Source organism: Oncorhynchus kisutch, linkage group LG23, assembly GCF_002021735.2.
Source record: "Oncorhynchus kisutch isolate 150728-3 linkage group LG23, Okis_V2, whole genome shotgun sequence".
Classification (NCBI taxonomy): domain Eukaryota; kingdom Metazoa; phylum Chordata; class Actinopteri; order Salmoniformes; family Salmonidae; genus Oncorhynchus; species Oncorhynchus kisutch.
Genome location: NC_034196.2, coordinates 33,494,945 through 33,515,588, shown reverse-complemented (window position 1 = coordinate 33,515,588; position 20,644 = coordinate 33,494,945). Strand labels below are relative to the sequence as shown.

The window sequence follows — 20,644 nt, the reverse complement described above, 5'->3', positions numbered from 1 at the left end:
GAGATATTGAGGGGAGGGAGAGAGAGGGAGAAGGGAGGAGAGAGCGAGATGTACGGGGTGAGAGAGACAGAGAGAGAGAGAGCTACAGAGAAAGAGAGAGAGAGAGCTATAGAGAGAGCTATAGAGAGAAAGAGGTCATGAGCAGATAAGCTCCTGCATTTTTCAGCATGTTCTTTAAAGGATAGATTTAGAGTTGGATAAACTTAGATTTGTTGGTAGGGACATTACAGGATTCCACCCTCCAGAACATAACCTTCACTCCAAATCAAAACTCAAAACCTACAACCTGATTTTGGACAGAATTACCTAGAAGGCTTACAACTACCAAAAATTATTATTATTATTGTTCCCTTTTTGCTGACTGTTGTGAAATTGGGAACATAAGCAACCTTATCTTCCACGCAGACCATCCCCTGGCATTCCACAGTGCTATATCATATATCATGAGTTACCGACGGGTGGAAACTCATGATACTAGACAACGAGGACTCTGAGTCAGCTAATATAAATCTCTATAAGTCTGGAACAGTAATGGTACAGGGAAACCGCAAACAGTTTCAGCTGGACATTCACCTAATCAAAGAAATAGCTCAGGAGAAGCTCTCCGTTGAGAAAGATACCCCCACCCCGAGCGGGTCAGACCAGCCCTCTTCATTACATAAACCCACAGATGAGCAACCCCAAGTGGAAAGTCAACCTCCCTTCACAGAGTACTACTCCCTCATTGAAATAAGGGATACATTAACCCAGCTTGAGGTAAGGCAAGTGGAGCTGGAACAGCAGGTGATTACACTCCAGTCAGCACACACCCAGACACCAGTCCAGCACAACAACAACCCCTTAACCAGACCCAGAATGCTGGAGGTGGAGAGGGACATATCTGCACTCTGGACTGTGGTTAGACAACATCTACAGGAGAAAGAGCAGGAGAACAGAGCACTAGAGGAGAGGATCAGACTGCTGGAGGAGAGGGTTAGGGGGTGGCGTGTGACAGAGAACAACCCATTAGAGAGGTGGCCACCCCCGCAGAGAAGCCAGCAGAACAGCCCACCTCAGCTCCCGAACAAAAGTTGCGACACCACAGCAGAACAGTCCACCCCAGACCCTGACCACGTTGACATCACAGCAGAACAGTCCACCCCAGACCCTGACCATGTCGACATCACAGCAGAACAGTCCCCCCCCAGACCCTGACCACGTTAACATCACAGCAGAACAGTCCCCCCCAGACCCTGACCACGTTGACATCACAGCAGAACAGTCCCCCCCAGACCCTGACCACGTTGACATCACAGCAGAACAGTCCCCCCCAGACCCTGACCACGTTAACATCACAGCAGAACAGTCCCCCCCAGACCCTGACCACGTTGACATCACAGCAGAACAGTCCACCCCAGACCCTGACCACGTTGACATCACAGCAGAACAGTCTACCCCAGACCCTGACCACGTCGACATCACAGCAGAACAGTCCCCCCCAGACCCTGACCACGTTGACATCACAGCAGAACAGTCCCCCCCAGACCCTGACCACGTTAACATCACAGCAGAACAGTCCCCCCCAGACCCTGACCACGTTAACATCACAGCAGAACAGTCCCCCCCAGACCCTGACCACGTTAACATCACAGCAGAACAGTCCCCCCCAGACCCTGACCACGTTAACATCACAGCAGAACAGTCCCCCCCAGACCCTGACCACGTTAACATCACAGCAGAACAGTCTACCCCAGACCCTGACCACATTGACATCACAGCAGAACAGTCCCCCCCAGACCCTGACCACGTTGACATCACAGCAGAACAGTCCCCCCAGACCCTGACCACGTTAACATCACAGGAGAACAGTCCCCCCCAGACCCTGACCACGTTGACATCACAGCGGGACAGACAAATGAAGAATCCCAACAAATGAAGAACCCCAAGCCCAGAGGATCCCACCCCCGCTGAGCAACCCCCATCAGCAACCCTGATAGCCCTCCTGACAACCCACCCCCCACACACACACCAACTGAGGACAAACACAAGACACAGATTGTTCTCCTTATGGACTCAAACAGGAAATATATACAAGAAAAAATGTCTGGTGTCCAAACACAGGGTGTCTAAACTCTGGTGTCCAAACACAGGGTGTCTAAACTCTGGTGTCCAAACACAGGGTGTCTAAACTCTGGTGTCCAAACACAGGGTGTCTAAACTCTGGTGTCCAAACACAGGGTGTCTAAACTCTGGTGTCCAAACACAGGGTGTCTAAACTCTGGTGTCCAAACACAGTGTGTCTAAACTCTGGTGTCCAAACTCTGGTGTCCAAACACAGGGTGTCTAAACTCTGGTGTCCAAACACAGGGTGTCTAAACTCTGGTGTCCAAACACAGGGTGTCTAAACTCTGGTGTCCAAACACAGTGTGTCTAAAGTCTGGTGTCCAAACACAGGGTGTCTAAACTCTGGTGTCCAAACACAGGGTGTCTAAACTCTGGTGTCCAAACACAGGGTGTCTAAACTCTGGTGTCCAAACACAGGGTGTCTAAACTCTGGTGTCCAAACACAGGGTGTCTAAACTCTGGTGTCCAAACACAGGGTGTCTAAACTCTGGTGTCCAAACACAGGGTGTCTAAACTCTGGTGTCCAAACACAGGGTGTCTAAACTCTGGTGTCCAAACACAGGGTGTCTAAACTCTGGTGTCCAAACACAGGGTGTCTAAACTCTGGTGTCCAAACACAGGGTGTCTAAACTCTGGTGTCCAAACACACAGCGCGCCCTAGACCTTCTGTCTGAGGACCAACTAGGGTCACCCAGCCACATAATAATACCCCCAGCACGCCCTAGACCTTCTGTCTGAGGACTAACTAGGGTCACCCAGCCACATAATAATACCCCCAGCACGCCCTAGACCTTCTGTCTGAGGACTAACTAGGTTCACCCAGCCACATAATAATACACCCAGCACGCCCTAGACCTTCTGTCTGAGGACTAACTAGGGTCACCCAGCCACATAATAATACACCCAGCACGCCCTAGACCTTCTGTCTGAGGACTAACTAGGGTCACCCAGCCACATAATAATACCCCCAGCACGCCCCAGACCTTCTGTCTGAGGACTAACTAGGGTCACCCAGCCACATAATAATACACCCAGCACGCCCTAGACCTTCTGTCTGAGGACTAACTAGGGTCACCCAGCCACATAATAATACCCCCAGCACGCCCTAGACCTTCTGTCTGAGGACTAACTAGGGTCACCCAGCCACATAATAATACACCCAGCACGCCCCAGACCTTCTGTCTGAGGACTAACTAGGGTCACCCAGCCACATAATAATACCCCCAGCACGCCCTAGACCTTCTGTCTGAGGACTAACTAGGGTCACCCAGCCACATAATAATACCCCCAGCACGCCCCAGACCTTCTGTCTGAGGACTAACTAGGGTCACCCAGCCACATAATAATACACCCAGCACGCCCTAGACCTTCTGTCTGAGGACTAACTAGGGTCACCCAGCCACATAATAATACCCCCAGCACGCCCTAGACCTTCTGTCTGAGGACTAACTAGGGTCACCCAGCCACATAATAATACACCCAGCACGCCCCAGACCTTCTGTCTGAGGACTAACTAGGGTCACCCAGCCACATAATAATACACCCAGCACGCCCCAGACCTTCTGTCTGAGGACTAACTAGGGTCACCCAGCCACATAATAATACCCCCAGCACGCCCCAGACCTTCTGTCTGAGGACTAACTAGGGTCACCCAGCCACATAATAATACACCCAGCATGCCCTAGACCTTCTGTCTGAGGACTAACTAGGGTCACCCAGCCACATAATAATACCCCCAGCACGCCCCAGACCTTCTGTCTGAGGACTAACTAGGGTCACCCAGCCACATAATAATACACCCAGCACGCCCCAGACCTTCTGTCTGAGGACTAACTAGGGTCACCCAGCCACATAATAATACCCCCAGCACGCCCCAGACCTTCTGTCTGAGGACTAACTAGGGTCACCCAGCCACATAATAATACCCCCAGCACGCCCTAGACCTTCTGTCTGAGGACTAACTAGGGTCACCCAGCCACATAATAATACCCCCAGCACGCCCTAGACCTTCTGTCTGAGGACTAACTAGGGTCACCCAGCCACATAATAATACACCCAGCACGCCCCAGACCTTCTGTCTGAGGACTAACTAGGGTCACCCAGCCACATAATAATACCCCCAGCACGCCCCAGACCTTCTGTCTGAGGACTAACTAGGGTCACCCAGCCACATAATAATACCCCCAGCACGCCCTAGACCTTCTGTCTGAGGACTAACTAGGGTCACCCAGCCACATAATAATACCCCCAGCACGCCCCAGACCTTCTGTCTGAGGACTAACTAGGGTCACCCAGCCACATAATAATACCCCCAGCACGCCCCAGACCTTCTGTCTGAGGACACCACGGGACCACACAGCCGTCATACCGCTCAAGAAGGAGACGCTTTCTGTCTCCTAGAGATGAACATACTTTGGTGCGAAAAGTGCAAATCAATCCCAGAACATCAACAAAGGACCTTGAGAAGATGCTGGAGGAAACAGGTACAAAAGTATCTAAATCCACAGTAAAACAAGTCCTATATCGACATAACCTGAAGACCGCTCAGCAAGGAAGAAGCCATCAGTCAGGAAGTTAAAGCTTGGTTGCAAATGGGTCTTCCAAATGGACATTGAACCCAAGCATATTTCCAAAGTTCTAGCAAAATGGCTTAAGGACAACAAAGTCAAGGTATTGGAGTGGCCATCACAAAGCCCTGACCTCAATCCTATAGAACATTTGTGGGCAGAACTGAAAAAGCATGTGCGAGCAAAGAGGCCTACAAGTCTGACTCAGCTACACCAGCTCTGTCAGGAGGAATGGGCCAAAATTCACCCAACTTATTGTGGGAAGCTTGTAGAAGGCTACCCGAAACGTTTGATCCAAGTTAAACAATTGAAAGGCAATGCTACCAAATACTAATTGAGTGCATGTAAACTTCTGACCCACAGGGTATGTGATGAAAGAAATACAAGCTGAAATAAATTATTCTCTCTACTATTATTCTGACATTTCATATTCTTAAAAAAAAGTGGTGAACCTAACTGACCTAAGACAGGGAATTATTACTAGGATTAAATGTCAGAAATTGTGAAAAACTGAGTTTAAATGTATTTTGCTAAGGTGTATGTATGTATGTATGTATGTATGTATGTATGTATGTATGCTAAGGTGTATAGAGTTCAGTGTGTCAAATCGGAGGGCCTGTTGTCCGGACCTCTGACAGTCTCTATGGGGGTGCCACAGGGTTCAATTCTCGGGCAGACTCTCTTTTCTGTATACATCAATGATGTTGCTCTTGCTGCTGGTGATTCTCTGATCCAACTCTACGCAGACGACACAATTCTGTATACTTCTGGCCCCTCCTTGGACACTGTGTTAACTAACATCCAGACAATCCTCAATGCCACAACTCTCCTTCTGTGGCCTCCAACTGCTCTTAAACGCAAGTAAAACTAAATGCATGCTCTTCAATCGATCACTGCCCGCACCTGCTCGCCCGTCCAGCATCACTACTCTGGACGGCTCTGACTTAGAATACGTGGACAACTACAAATACCTGGGTGTCTGGTTAGACTATAAACTCTCCTTCCAGACTCACATTAAGCATCTCCAAACCAAAATTGAATCTAGAATCGGCTTCCTATATCGCAACAAAGCATCCTTCACTCATGCTGCCAAACATACCCTCGTAAAACTGACCATCCTACCGATCCTCGACTTCGGTGATGTCATCTATAAAATAGCCTCCAACACTCTACTCAACAAACTGGATGCAGTCTATCACAGTGCCATCCGTTTTGTCACCAAAGCCCCATACACTACCCACCATTGCGACCTGTACGCTCTCGTTGGTTGGCCCTCGCTTCATACAGGTTATCTACAAGACTCTGCTAGGTAAAGCCCCGCCTTATCTCAGCTCACTGGTCACCATAGCAGCACCCACTCGTAGCACGTGCTCCAGCAGGTACATCCCCAAAGCCAATTCCTCCTTTGGTCGTCTTTCCTTCCAGTTCTCTGCTGCCTATGACTTGAACGAATTGCAAAAATCTCTGAAGCTGGAGACTCACATCTCCCTCACTAGTTTTAAGCACCAGCTGTCAGAGCAGTTTACAGATCACTGCACCTGTACATAGCCTATCTTTAAACAGCCCATCTATCTACCTACCTCATCCCCATACTGGTATTTATTTATTTTGCTCCTTTGCACCCCAGTATCTCTACCTGCACATTCATCTTCTGCCGATCTACCATTCCAGTGTTTAATTGCTATATTGTAATTACTTCGCCACCATGGCCTATTTATTTCCTTAACTTACCTCATTTGCACTCACTGTATATAGACTTTTTGTTTTCTTTTGTTCTACTGTATGTTTTGTTTATTCCATGTGTAACTCTGTGTTGTTGTATGTGTCGAATTGCTACGCTTTATCTTGGCCAGGTCGCAGTTGCAAATGAGAACTTTGCAACTGCCTAACTGGTTAAATAAAGGTGAAATAAAATAAATAAATAAATGTAAACTTCCAACTTCAACTGTATATAATATGACATTTGAAATGTCTTTATTATTTTGGAACATCTGTGAATGTAATGTTTACTGTTGATTTTTATTGTTTATTTCACTTTGTATATTATCTACTTCACTTGCTTTGGCAATGTTAACCAATGTTTCCTATACCAATAAAGTGCCTTAAATTGAATTGACTCGAGAGAAGAGAGAGACAGAGACAGAGGGAAGGGTGAGTGGTAGGTTGTTAGGGTGTTGTGTAGATGTGAGAAGGCTCAGAGATTACTCCAGTATTCCTAGTGATGATGAAATCATTAAGAGAGAACAGACCTTGAGTTTCCTCCGGGCGTTGAACTTCTTCAGGCATTCCACTGTCTCCTGTCTGTGCATCATGGATGCCACGGTGGAGCGTTGCTGGAAAGAGAGAAAGAGAGAGACAATGTCAAACAGGGAAACCGAGAGGAAAAGTGTGTGTGTGTGTGTGTGTGTGTGTGTGTGTACTTACGGAGACCCATGGGTGTTTGAGGGACTCCTGGGCAGTGATCCTCTTGGCAGGGTTAATGGTCAACATCTGGTTAATCAGGTTCTTGGCTTCTGGAGTCACTGAGTCCCATTCTGGAGACGGAAACTACACACACACATACTCCCTTTTGTCAAACAAATGTGCGCGCGTGTGTGTGTGTGTGTGTGTGTGTGTGTGTGTGTGTGTGTGTTACTCACGTCATAAGCTCCTGCTTTAATTTGCTGATAGAGTTTGTGTTGGTCCTCATCCCAAAATGGAGGATACCCCACTAGCAGGATGTACAAGATCACACCTACACACACACACACACACACACACACACACACACACACACACGTTGAGTGGTGAGAGAAGGGGAGGAGATACTGATGAGAGAGAGAGAGATGGAGAAAGGGATGAGACAGATACATATATAATATAGTGTTACTGTAGTGCTCTATACTCACCACAAGCCCAGATGTCTACAGGTTTACCATAAGCCTCTTTCCTCAGTACCTCTGGAGATAGGTAGCCTGGGGTACCTGCAAAACCTATGTATATGCACATACACACAGTGGTTAAACTGTATGACTTCAGTCGTAGGCCGAGGATGATGTATAACATGATGATGGATGGAGTCCAACACAGAAGACAAAACAATGTGTAGAAACTGATTCCACCGTAGGTCTACTATTTTGTTGAAAACTGTAAATATAATCAACAATGTAATTTTAACTCAAATAAATCTATGAAACTGAAATGGAAAGCTGAACTGGGGAGTCCTGCTGTACAAATTGTTGTTTTTAACAGGTTATTGGCTATTTATGTGTAAGCTAAATAGATAATTTTTTACCTGATTTATGTTTTATTTATTTATTTACATTTGCAATGTAAATCATGCAATCTAACTGACTATGGTGCAATAAATAAAGTAATCTAATTGGATAGATTTTATTTGATCTAATATGACTTATGACAACAAACGAGGGGGTTCCAGGGGTTCTAACACCTGACATTTTGATATCTTAAGCAATCAACAATCAACAGCTAAAACGTCAACTTTTCAAGATCTTTTTTTCCCCAACATCATCAGCAGCAGGACTTATATCATCAGCAGCAGCAGGATTTATATCATCCGCAGCAGGATTTACATCATCAGCAGTAGCAGGATTTACATCAGCAGTAGCAGGATTTATATCATCAGCAGCAGGATTTATATGATCAGCAGCAGCAGGATTTATATGATCATCAGCAGTAGGATTTACATCATCAACAGCAGGATTTATATGATCATCAGCAGTAGCAGGATTTATATGATCAGCAGCAGCAGGATTTATATGATCAGCAGCAGCAGGATTTATATCATCATCAGCAGTAGCAGGATTTATATGATCAGCAGCAGCAGGATTTATATCATCATCAGCAGTAGCAGGATTTATATGACCATCAGCAGCAGGATTTACACCATCAGCAGCAGGATTGACATCATCAGCAGCAGGATTGACATCAGCAGCAGCAGGATTGACATCACCAGCAGCAGAATGACATCACCAGCAGCAGGATTGACATCAGCAGCAGCAGGATTGACATCACCAGCAGCAGAATTGACATCATCAGCAGCAGGATTTACATCATCATCGGCAACAGGATTTACATCTTCATCGGCAGTAGGATTTATATCATCATCGGCAGTAGGATTTATATCATCAGTAGCAGTAGGATTTATATCATCAGTAGCAGGATTTACATCAGCAGCAGCAGCAGTAAGATTTATATCATCAACAGTATGATTTATATAATCAGTAGCAGGATTTACATCATCATCAGCAGTAGGATTTACATCATCGGCAGTAGGATTTATATCATCAGTAGCAGGATTTACATCATCATCAGCAGTAGGATTTATATCATCAGTAGCAGGATTTACATCATCAGCAGCAGCAGTAGGATTTATATCATCATCAGCAGTAGGATTTACATCATCAGCAGTAGGATTTATATCATCATCATCAACAGTAGGATTTATATCATCAGCAGCAGGATTTATATCATCAGGAGTAGCAGGATTTATATCATCAGGAGTAGCAGGATTTACATCATCAGCAGTAGGATTTACATCATCATTAGCAGTAGGATTTACATCATCTTCAGCAGCAGGATTTATATCATCAGCAGCAGCAGGATTTACATCATCATCAGCAGGATTTATATCATCAGGAGTAGCAGGATTTACATCATCATCAGCAGGATTTATATAATCGGCAGCAGCAGGATTTACATCATCATCAGCAGGATTTACATCATCAGCAGCAGTAGGATTTACATCATCTTCAGCAGCAGGATTTATATCATCAGCAGCAGCAGGATTTACATCATCATCAGCAGGATTTATATCATCAGGAGTAGCAAGATTTACATCATCATCAGCAGGATTTATATCATCGGCAGCAGCAGGATTTACATCACAAATAATTTACATCATCATCAGCAGGATTTATATCATCAGCAGCAGGATTTATATCATCATCAATGAGGATTTATATCATCAGCAGTAGGATTTATATCATCAGCAGTAAGATTTACATCATCATCAGCAGTAGGATACACATCATCAGCAGCAGCGGGATTTATATCATCAGCAGCAGCAGGATTTACATCACCAGCAGCAGGATTTACATCATCAGCAGTAGGATTTATATCATCAGCAGTGGGATTTATATCATCATCAGCAGCAGGATTTACATCATCATCAGCAGCAGGATTTACATCATCATCAGCAGCAGGATTTATATCATCATCAGCAGGATTTATATCATCATCAGTAGGATTTATATCATCAGCAGCAGGATGTATATCATCATCAGCAGCAGGATGTATATCATCATCAGCAGCAGGATGTATATCATCATCAGCAGTAGGATGTATATCATCAGCAGCAGGATGTATATCATCAGCAGCAGCAGGATGTATATCATCATCAGCAGTAGGATTTATATCATCATCAGCAGTAGTATTTATATCATCATCAGCAGTAGGATTTATATCATCAGCAGTAGGATTTTCATCATCAGCAGCAGGATTTGCCTGCAAACCAACGTGGACAGCATAAGAATGTATGCTTCGTCATACATGGCTCCCAGCGTTCCCAGAAACCCCAGGGCCTCCCTGTACCTTGGTGATCTTTACCCTGAGGTGACTGACGCGTTTTGTTTTACAATTTCAGTCCTATTAGGGATATACTCCAGGTTGTTAGGGACAAAATCACCTGCCGATCCTCTCAGGTGAACTACGTTAACCCAGCTGGACACGATGAACTTTGAAACCATCCATGGAAGACCAACATGGGGCCTGTGGTCTCAGCGTGACCTCATCTCTGAGGAAGAGCGGGGTAGGAAACACATTTGTCAAGAACCTGGACAAGATCATCTGCAACAAAAGTGTGTACGACACCTTCTCTGCCTTCGGAGACATTGTCTCCAGCAACTGGTTTGTGATGAGAATGGCCAATCTAAAGGCTATCCTTCGCCCAATACGACACCAAGTGTGTGTATGTGTTTGGGTGTTTATGTGTGTGTGTATGTACAGTGCCTTGCGAAAGTATTCGGCCCCCTTGAACTTTGCGACCTTTTGCCACATTTCAGGCTTCAAACATAAAGATATAAAACTGTATTTTTTTGTGAAGAATCAACAAGTGGGACACAATCATGAAGTGGAACGACATTTATTGGATATTTCAAACTTTTTTAACAAATCAAAATCAGAAAAATTGGGCGTGCAAAATGATTCAGCCCCCTTAAGTTAATACTTTGTAGCGCCACCTTTTGCTGCGATTACAGCTGTAAGTCGCTTGGGGTATTTTCTCTATCAGTTTTGCACATCGAGAAACTGACATTTTTTCCCATTCCTCCTTGCAAAACAGCTCGAGCTCAGTGAGGTTGGATGGAGAGCATTTGTGAACAGCAGTTTTCAGTTCTTTCCACAGATTCTCGATTGGATTCAGGTCTGGACTTTGACTTGGCCATTCTAACACCTGGATATGTTTATTTTTGAACCATTCTATTGTAGATTTTGCTTTATGTTTTGGATCATTGTCTTGTTGGAAGACAAATCTCCGTCCCAGTCTCAGGTCTTTTGCAGACTACATCAGGTTTTCTTCCAGAATGGTCCTGTATTTGGCTCCATCCATCTTCCCATCAATTTTAACCATCTTCCCTGTCCCTGCTGAAGAAAAGCAGACCCAAACCATGATGCTGCCACCACCATGTTTGACAGTGGGGATGGTGTGTTCAGGGTGATGTGCTGTGTTGCTTTTACGCCAAACATAACGTTTTGCATTGTTGCCAAAAAGTTCAATTTTGGTTTCATCTGACCAGAGCACCTTCTTCCACATGTTTGGTGTGTCTCCCAGGTGGCTTGTGGCAAACTTTAAACGACACTTTTTATGGATATCTTTAAGAAATGGCTTTTCTTGCCACTCTTCCATAAAGGCCAGATTTGTGCAATATACGACTGATTGTTGTCCTATGGACAGAGTCTCCCACCTCAGCTGTAGATCTCTGCAGTTCATCCAGAGTGATCATGGGCCTCTTGGCTGCATCTCTGATCAGTCTTCTCCTTGTATGAGCTGAAAGTTTAGAGGGACGGCCAGGTCTTGGTAGATTTGCAGTGGTCTGATACTCCTCCCATTTCAATATTATCGCTTGCACAGTGCTCCTTGGGATGTTTAAAGCTTGGGAAATCTTTTTGTATCCAAATCCGGCTTTAAACTTCTTCACAACAGTATCTCGGACCTGCCTGGTGTGTTCCTTGTTCTTCATGATGCTCTCTGCGCTTTTAACGGACCTCTGAGACTATCACAGTGCAGGTGCATTTATACGGAGACTTGATTACACACAGGTGGATTGTATTTATCATCATTAGTCATTTAGGTCAACATTGGATCATTCAGAGATCCTCACTGAACTTCTGGAGAGAGTTTGCTGCACTGAAAGTAAAGGGGCTGAATAATTTTGCACGCCCAATTTTTCTGTTTTTGATTTGTTAAAAAAGTTTGAAATATCCAATAAATGTCGTTCCACTTCATGATTGTGTCCCACTTGTTGTTGATTCTTCACAAAAAAATACAGTTTTATATCTTTACGTTTGAAGCCTGAAATGTGGCAAAAGGTCGCAAAGTTCAAGGGGGCCGAATACTTTCGCAAGGCACTGTATGTGGGTGCGTGAGTGTGTGACGTACCGAACCATGCCTGTTGGTCTCCCTGCACCTCGATGGCCAATCCAAAGTCAGCCAGCTTCACTGCAGCATTCTTACACTTACTGGCCAGCAGGAGGTTCTCTGGCTACATAGGGGACAGATGGGACAAGAAGTCAAACACACACACACACATCACTTCTCGTGGGGTGCTGGGAATAAAATCATGTAGTAGTAACACACTTGCACTTACACCCACACACAGATGGTCCAATCATTAACAGTCATTTATTTTATGTATTTATTAGGAACCAATCTGTCTGTAACAGCTGTGGCACTGCTACTGTGGTTGCCAGTGCTAAGTGTCACACACACAGACAAGGATCTACCGTAGCAGTGTCACACACACACACACACACACACACACACACAAGGATCTACTGTAGCAGTGTCACACACACACACACACACACACACACACACACAGACAAGGATCTACCGTAGCAGTGTCACACACACACACACACGGATCTACCGTAGCAGTGTCACACACACACACACAGACAAGGATCTACCGTAGCAGTGTCACACACACACACACACACACAAGGATCTACCGTAGCAGTGTCACACACACAAGGATCTACCGTAGCAGTGTCACACACACACACAAGGATCTACCGTACTGCAGCATGTGTCAATTATTGAGAGTGATTAATTTGGGCATGCAGGGCAGAGGAGGGGAATGTGTGTGTGTGTGTGTGTGTGTGTGTATTTTAGTGTCACTGAGGGGAACAAGAGGCAGGGTAGTATTGTATTATTATGTACATACACAGGCAGCAGAGTGGGCTGATTCAATGAGCTATGGATCATCATTCAACCTCACTATCACCAACACAGACAATAACGTGTCTGTTTTGCTGCAGTGATGATTACTAAGTAGGTTAGGTTGCTCTGGTGGAAGTTAGGCTGAGAAAGTGGGTGAGAGAGGGGGGGTGTGCTGTAGAGACCACAAACTTTGAAGGTAATCTAATAAACAGTAATGGAAGTTGGCCCTCGGCCATCTACAGCCCCTGTGTTATCTACAGGCCCTGTGTTTTCTACAACCCCTGTGTTTTCTACAACCCCTGTGTTTTCTACAACCACTATATTATCTACAGCCCTGTGTTATCTACAGTGTTTCCCCTTAAACTACTCGAGTGTTGCTTTAGCAGTATGCTTAGGGTCATTGTCCTGCTGGAAGGTGAACCTCCGTCCCAACCTCTGGATGACTGAAACAGGTTTCCCTCAAGAATTTCTCTGTAATTAGCGCCATCCATCATTCCTTCAATTCTGAACAGTTTCCCAGTCCCTGCTGATAAAAAACATCCCCACAGCATGATGCTGCCACCACCATGCTTCACTGTAGGGATGGTATTCTTGGGGTGATGAGAGGTGTTGGGTTTGCGCCAGACATAGCATTTTCCTTGATGGCCCAAAAGCTTTTTTCTGGCCACTTTTCTGTAAAGCCCAGCTCTTTGGGACAGATACTCCAATCTCCGCTGTGGAGCTTTGCAGCCCCTTCAGGTTATCTTTGGTCTCTTTGTTGCCTCTCTGATTAATGCCCTCCTTGCCTGGCCCGTGAGTTTTGGTGGGCGGCCATCTCTTGGCAGGTTTGTTGTGGTGACATATTCTTTCCATTTTTTTATAATAGATTTAATGATGCTCTGTGGGATGTTCAAAGTTTCAGATATTTTTTTACAACCCAACCCTGATCTGTACTTCTCCACAACTTTGTCCCTGACCTGTTTGGAGAGCTCCTTGGTCTTCATGGTGATGCTTGCTTGGTGGAGCCCCTTGCTTAGTGGTGTCCTTTCAGAACAGGTGTATATATACTGAGATCATGTGACAGATCATGTGACACTTAGATTTCAGAAAGGTGGATTTTTTTAAACGAATTATGTGACTTCTGAAGGTAATTGGTTGCACCAGATCTTATTTAGGGGCTTCATAGCAAAGGGGGTGAATACATACGCACCCACCACTTTTCCGAGTTATTTTTTTCATTTCACTTCACCAATTTGGACTATTTTGTGTACGTCCAATACATGAAATCCAAATAAAAATCTATTTCAATTACAAGTTGTAATGCAACAAAATAGGAAAAACGCCAAGGGGGTGAATAGTTTTGAAAGGCACTCTACAACCCCTGTGTTATCTACAGCCCCTGTGTTATCTACAACCCCTGTGTTATCTACAGCCCATGTGTTATCTACAGCCCCTGTGTTATCTACAGCCCCTGTATTATCTACAGCCCCTGTGTTATCTAACAGCCCCTGTGTTATCTACAGCCCCTGTGTTATCTAACAGCCTCTGTGTTATCTACAGCCCCTGTGTTATCTACAGCCCCTGTGTTATCTAACAGCCCATGTGTTATCTAACAGCCCCTGTGTTATCTACAACCTGTGTGTTATCTAACAGCCCCTGTGTTATCTACAGCCCCTGTGTTATCTAACAGCCTCTGTGTTATCTAACAGCCCCTGTGTTATCTAACAGCCCCTGTGTTATCTACAACCCCTGTGTTATCTAACAGCCCCTGTGTTATCTAACAGCCCCTGTGTTATCTAACAGCCCCTGTGTTATCTAACAGCCCCTGTGTTATCTAACAGCCTCTGTGTTATCTACAACCCCTGTGTTATCTACAACCCCTGTGTTATCTAACAGCCCCTGTGTTATCTACAGCTCCTTTGTTATCTACAGCCCATGTGTTATCTACAACCCTGTGTTTACAGCTCCTGTGTTAGGTATACTGCAGTATTCCCAGTGTGTGTGTGTGTGTGTGTGTGTGTGTGTGTGTGTGTGTGTGTGTGTGTGTGTGTGTGTGTGTGTGTGTGTCATGTGAGTTATTGATGAATGTTTAAAATAAAAACCACAGTTTCAGTCACCGTTCTGCTGGTAACTTAATAAACACCCACTAGGGAAATCAATGAATTCACAGACACATGCCGTTTCTTCATCTAATGACAGTTCTGCAAACCTCATCTAGAAGACTCCCCTCTAAAAGTTACTGCTCATAACATTTCAACACTTTTGACACACACTCACACACACACTCTCACACATACGCATACACTCTCACACAAACACAGTGTTAATCCCAGTAGGGCTGTTGTATAATAATGTCAGCACAGACAGCAGATCTATCTCAGAGGGAACAGGTGGAGAGCACACACACAGTTAACTCACCTTGAGATCTCTGTGTACCACGCCCGACTGGTGACAGTGTAACACAGCCTCCAGGATCTGCTGGATACAGTGACTGTATGACAACACCAGGGGGAGTGGGTTAGTCTGTCAGTGTCCTGCATCTGCGTTTTGTGTGGTGTATTGCAGTGCTCTTAAAATGTGCTAGACAAATTACGTCTTGAGGGCAATAAAGTATACTGTCCAATTCTATTTTAGTCCCAAAAGTGCAAAAGTCAAGCTAAATCAAGCGCCCCTCAACTTTCAAGTATTGTGTGTGAACACCTTGTGAACACCTTGTGAACACCTGTCAGAGAGATGATGAAGAGGAAATGCACTGTTCTAGGAATCAAGCAGCGTAGGAATGAACTGCAGTCTGTCTGTCTGTCTGTCTGTGACTGTGAAAGAGATGTCTAACTTGGTGACTTTGCCTGTGTTTTTTTATATAAAAACTGCATAATAAAAATGAGAACAGGTTCTCTCTCTGACTTTCATTTCTTTTCTTTTTTTTTGCATAGGTTGCCATGAGCAACACACTACCAGTCTCGGAGAGACAGAGAGACGGACAGAGGACACATGGAAAGTAGGAAAAAAAATCAGAACAGACACACAGGGTAGAGCAATGCAGCTAGGATTTACACACGGTGAAATATGTATTCTCTCTCTCTCTCTGTCCCTCCCACACACACACACACACACAACACCTCCACAGTCAAATTCCTGCGGGGCAAGGCTGTGGCGGTCTGTGTGTGTGTGTGTGTGCATCTGTGCGTGTCTGTGCAAGCTGAGGAGAAGTGCTCAGTGCAATGAAAATGTATTCTACAAGGTAAACGGAGAGTAACATTGAACAGGACAGAGAGAGAGAGAAAGAGAGAGAGAGAAAAAGAGAGCATGTGATAGAGAATGGATGGATGGATGGATGGATAAAGAGGGTGTACTGCGTAAAAGGTGTTTACCTGGCATCTGCTTCACTGTAGTACTCTCTGGCCACAATGTCCTCAAACAGCTCTCCACCTGTCACCCTACAACACACAGACACTAGTTAACACACAGACTAGTTAACATACAGACACTAGCTAACACACAGGCTAGCTAACACACAGACACTAGTTAACACACAGACACTAGTTACCACACAGACACTAGCTAACACACAGACATTAGCTAACACACAGACACTAGCTAACACACAGACACTAGTTGACACACAGACACTAGTTGACACACAGACACTCGTTGACACACAGGCTAGCTAACACACAGACACTAGCTAACACACAGACACTAGCTAACACACAGACACTAGCTAACACACAGACACTAGTTGACACACAGACACTAGTTGACACACAGACACTAGTTACCACACAGACACTAGCTAACACACAGACACTAGCTAACACACAGACACTAGCTAACACACAGACACTAGCTAACACACAAACACTAGTTGACACACAGACACTAGTTGACACACAGACACTCGTTGACACACAGGCTAGCTAACACACAGACACTAGCTAACACACAGACACTAGCTAACACACAGACACTAGTTGACACACCGACACTAGTTGACACACAGACACTAGTTACCACACAGACACTAGCTAACACACAGACACTAGCTAACACACAGACACTAGCTAACACACAAACACTAGTTGACACACAGACACTAGTTGACACACAGACACTCGTTGACACACAGGCTAGCTAACACACAGACACTAGTTAACACACAGACACTAGCTAACACACAGACACTAGCTAACACACAGACACTAGCTAACACACAGACACTAGCTAACACACAGACACTAGTTGACACACAGACACTAGTTGACACACAGACACTAGTTGACACACAGACACTAGTTAACACACAGACACTAGTTGACACACAGACACTAGTTGACACACACACACTCACATAAATGCACATATGAACGCACATATACAATCACACAGCGGAGGGGGATGTCCTCGTTAGGGGAAACCCCAGCTCTGCAGGGATCTCTCTGGCTTGGTTGCCATGGAAACAGGTTCCACTGCAGGGGAGTTTGTGTGTGTGTGTGTGTGTGTGCATACGTGCGTGTGTGTGTGCAAGGCTAAAGATGGAACTGAGCATGTGCAAAGAGGAGGATGGTTATGTAATAGGGAAAAATCTCCTTGGAAACGGGGAGAGGAGAGAAAAAGAGGAGAGAAGGAGGAGAGGGGGAGGGGGAGAGAAGAAGGAGGAAGAGGATGAGAGAAGGAGGAAGAGGAGAGGGGGAGGATGAGAGAAGGAGGAAGAGGAGAGGGGGAGGATGAGAGAAGGAGGAAGAGGAGGATGATGAGAGAATGAGGAAGAGGAAGGGGAGAGGGGGATGTTGAGAGAAGGAGGAATAGGAGAGAGGGATGATGAGAGAAGGAGGAATATGAGAGGGGGATGATGAGAGAAGGAAGGAGAAAGAGGAAGAGGAGAGGGGGATGATGAGAGAAGGAGAAGGAGGAAGAGGAGAGGGGGATGATGAGAGAAGGAGAAGGAGGAAGAGGAGAGGGAGATGATGAGAGAAGGAGAAGGAGGAAGAGGAGAGTGGGATGATGAGACAACAAGAAGAAGGAGGAAGAAGAGAGGGGGAGGATGAGACAACAAGAATAAGGAAGAGGAGAGGGGGAGGATGAGAGAAGAGGGCAATAAGAAGGAAGGTGGAAGAAAAGGAAGGAAAATGGGATGGAAGTAGAAGAGGAAGGATAGAAGAAGAAGGGAGGGATAAAAGATATTGCGGGAAGAGAGGAGAGAGGGAGGAGAGGAGAGAGGGAGGAGAGGAGAGAGGGAGGAGAGCACTGCCACTCACAAGTCAAACAGAAGGTAGTGGAAGCCCTCCTCTGATATGCTGTCATGGAGACGAACTAGAGAGAGAGAGAGAGAGCTATTGGTTGAGAACATCAGCAGAAAACATATTCACATATTCTTCCTGTGCTGCAGCCCCAGCAGCAGAGAGAGAGAGAGAGAGAGAGAGAGAGAGAGAGAGAGAGTTACAGGTACTGACCGATATTGGAGTGTTTGAGTAATCTGCAGATCCTGGCTTCCCTCTCCAGCTTCTGGTGATCTGAGGAGAGAATAAGAAGATATAATATTGATACAATGATATCATAATATGGTACAATATGATATATCATATCATTACCACGAAGGAGAAAATCAGAGCTTTTATACAATGTAAGTGTATTCAACAGAAGACGAGCAATATTTTAGTATATAAAGTCCCCATCAATATACGCACGTGCACACACACACACTTGCCCACACACACAGTGTGTTGTATATACAGTAGATACCCTGAGGGTTTCAACTGCCCCATATTAACTCCCCTTACGATAGCTTCAGATGGAGGGATGGAGGGAGAGGAGGAGAACAGAGGAGGGGAGAGATAAAGAATAGATATGTGGTAGTGGAGAACGGTTCTGAGGGCACACACTTAGTGTGTTATAAATTCTGTAATTAATGTATTGTAATGTTTTTGAAATTGTATAACTGCCTTAAGTTTTCCGGACCCCAGGAAGTGTAGATGCTGCCTTGGCAATAACTAATGGGGATCCATAATAAACCCCAGGAAGAGTAGCTGCTGCCTTGGCAAGAACTAATGGAGATCCATAATAAACCCCAGGAAGAGTAGCTGCTGCCTTAGCAATAACTAATGGGGATCCATAATAAACCCCAGGAAGAGTAGCTGCTGCCTTGGCAATAACTAATGGGGATCCATAATAAACCCCAGGAAGAGTAGCTGCTGCCTTGGCAATAACTAATGGGGATCCATAATAAACCCCAGGAAGAGTAGCTGCTGCCTTGGAAAGAACTAATGGGGATCCATAATAAACCCCAGGAAGAGTAGCTGCTGCCTTGGCAAGAACTAATGGGGATCCATAATAAACCCCAGGAAGAGTATCGGCTGCCTTGGCAATAACTAATGGGGATCCATAATAAACCCCAGGAAGAGTAGCTGCTGCCTTGGCAATAACTAATGGGGATCCATAATAAACCCCAGGAAGAGTAGCTGCTGCCTTGGCAAGAACTAATGGGGATCCATAATAAACCCCAGGAAGAGTAGCTGCTGCCTTGGCAAGATCTAATGGAGATCCATAATAAACCCCAGGATGAGTAGAGGAATCAAGAGGAATCAATATTGGCGCAGACAACCTATTTTATCCCGTAGGAAAGTGTATGTAAATAATCCATACATATCCCAGATGTTAGGTCCTGTCAGAGGTCAGCTCCACCTCCTCCTCTAGACCAGTGGTTCTCACACCAGGGTCCCTGGGTGTGGATGTGGCTGGCTGTTCCCTGACCATTCCCTCAGATGGTCAGCACCAATTTAGGATGGAAAAGTGCATTCTGGGTTTGAACCCACGCTTCCAGGGGTGTGGTCCAGAAGCCCTACCACTATACAAGATCTGCTGTGTCAGATTACACTGTCAGGAAGCCCCACTGCAAACTTAGTAATGGGAACTAAAACTCTACACAATACAACCCAGCCAGTTCAGCCTAGCCCAGTTATACCAGGAGCCTGTTCAGCCTAGCCCAGTTATACCAGGAGCCTGTTCAGCCTAGCCCAGTTCAGCCTAGCTCATCGGGTGGTGTAGGTGTCCTGGAGGGCAGGTAGTTTGCCCCCGGGGATGCGTTGTGCAGACCTCACTACCCTCTGGAGAGCCTTATGGTTATGGGTGGAGCAGTTGCCGTAGCAGGCGGTGATACACCCCGACAGGATGCTCTCGATTGTGGATCTGTAAAAGTTTGTGAGTGTTTTTGGTGACAAGCCAAATTTCTTCAGCCTCCTGAAGTTGAAGAGGCGCTGCTGTGCCTTCTTCACGATGCTGTCTGTGTAGGTGGACCATTTCAGTTTGTCCGTGATGTGTACGCCGAGGAACTTAAAACTTTATACCCTCTCCACTACTGTCCCCTCGATGTGGATAGGGGGATGCTCCCTCTGCTATTTCCTGAAGGCCACAATCATCTCCTTTGTTTTGTTGACGTTGAGTGTGAGGTTATTTTCCTGACACCACACTCCGAGGGCCCTCACCTCCTCCCTATAGCCATCTCATCGTTGTTGGTAATCAAGCCTACCACTGTAGTGTCGTCTGCAAACTTGATGATTGA

At 45.5% G+C, this 20,644-nt stretch overlaps 1 protein-coding gene across 14 annotated transcripts in view; it reads right to left on the bottom strand.

Moving 5' to 3' along the window:
- Positions 1 to 20,644, bottom strand: part of camk2b2 (calcium/calmodulin-dependent protein kinase (CaM kinase) II beta 2) — a 62,563-nt gene that overhangs the window by 32,433 nt on the left and 9,486 nt on the right. For all 14 annotated transcript variants that reach the window (XR_004205058.1, XM_031803233.1, XM_031803236.1 and 11 more), the window contains exons 3-11: positions 18,540 to 18,599; positions 18,345 to 18,399; positions 16,461 to 16,526; positions 15,508 to 15,580; positions 12,328 to 12,430; positions 7,559 to 7,642; positions 7,310 to 7,404; positions 7,095 to 7,217; positions 6,920 to 7,003 (exon numbers count right to left, since the gene is read on the bottom strand). Coding sequence is in view for 13 of the 14 variants with exons in the window: in XM_031803233.1 (XP_031659093.1) it covers positions 6,920 to 7,003; positions 7,095 to 7,217; positions 7,310 to 7,404; positions 7,559 to 7,642; positions 12,328 to 12,430; positions 15,508 to 15,580; positions 16,461 to 16,526; positions 18,345 to 18,399; positions 18,540 to 18,599 (743 nt within the window). In the remaining variant the exon portion in view is untranslated. The remainder of the gene's footprint in view (positions 1 to 6,919; positions 7,004 to 7,094; positions 7,218 to 7,309; positions 7,405 to 7,558; positions 7,643 to 12,327; positions 12,431 to 15,507; positions 15,581 to 16,460; positions 16,527 to 18,344; positions 18,400 to 18,539; positions 18,600 to 20,644) is intronic.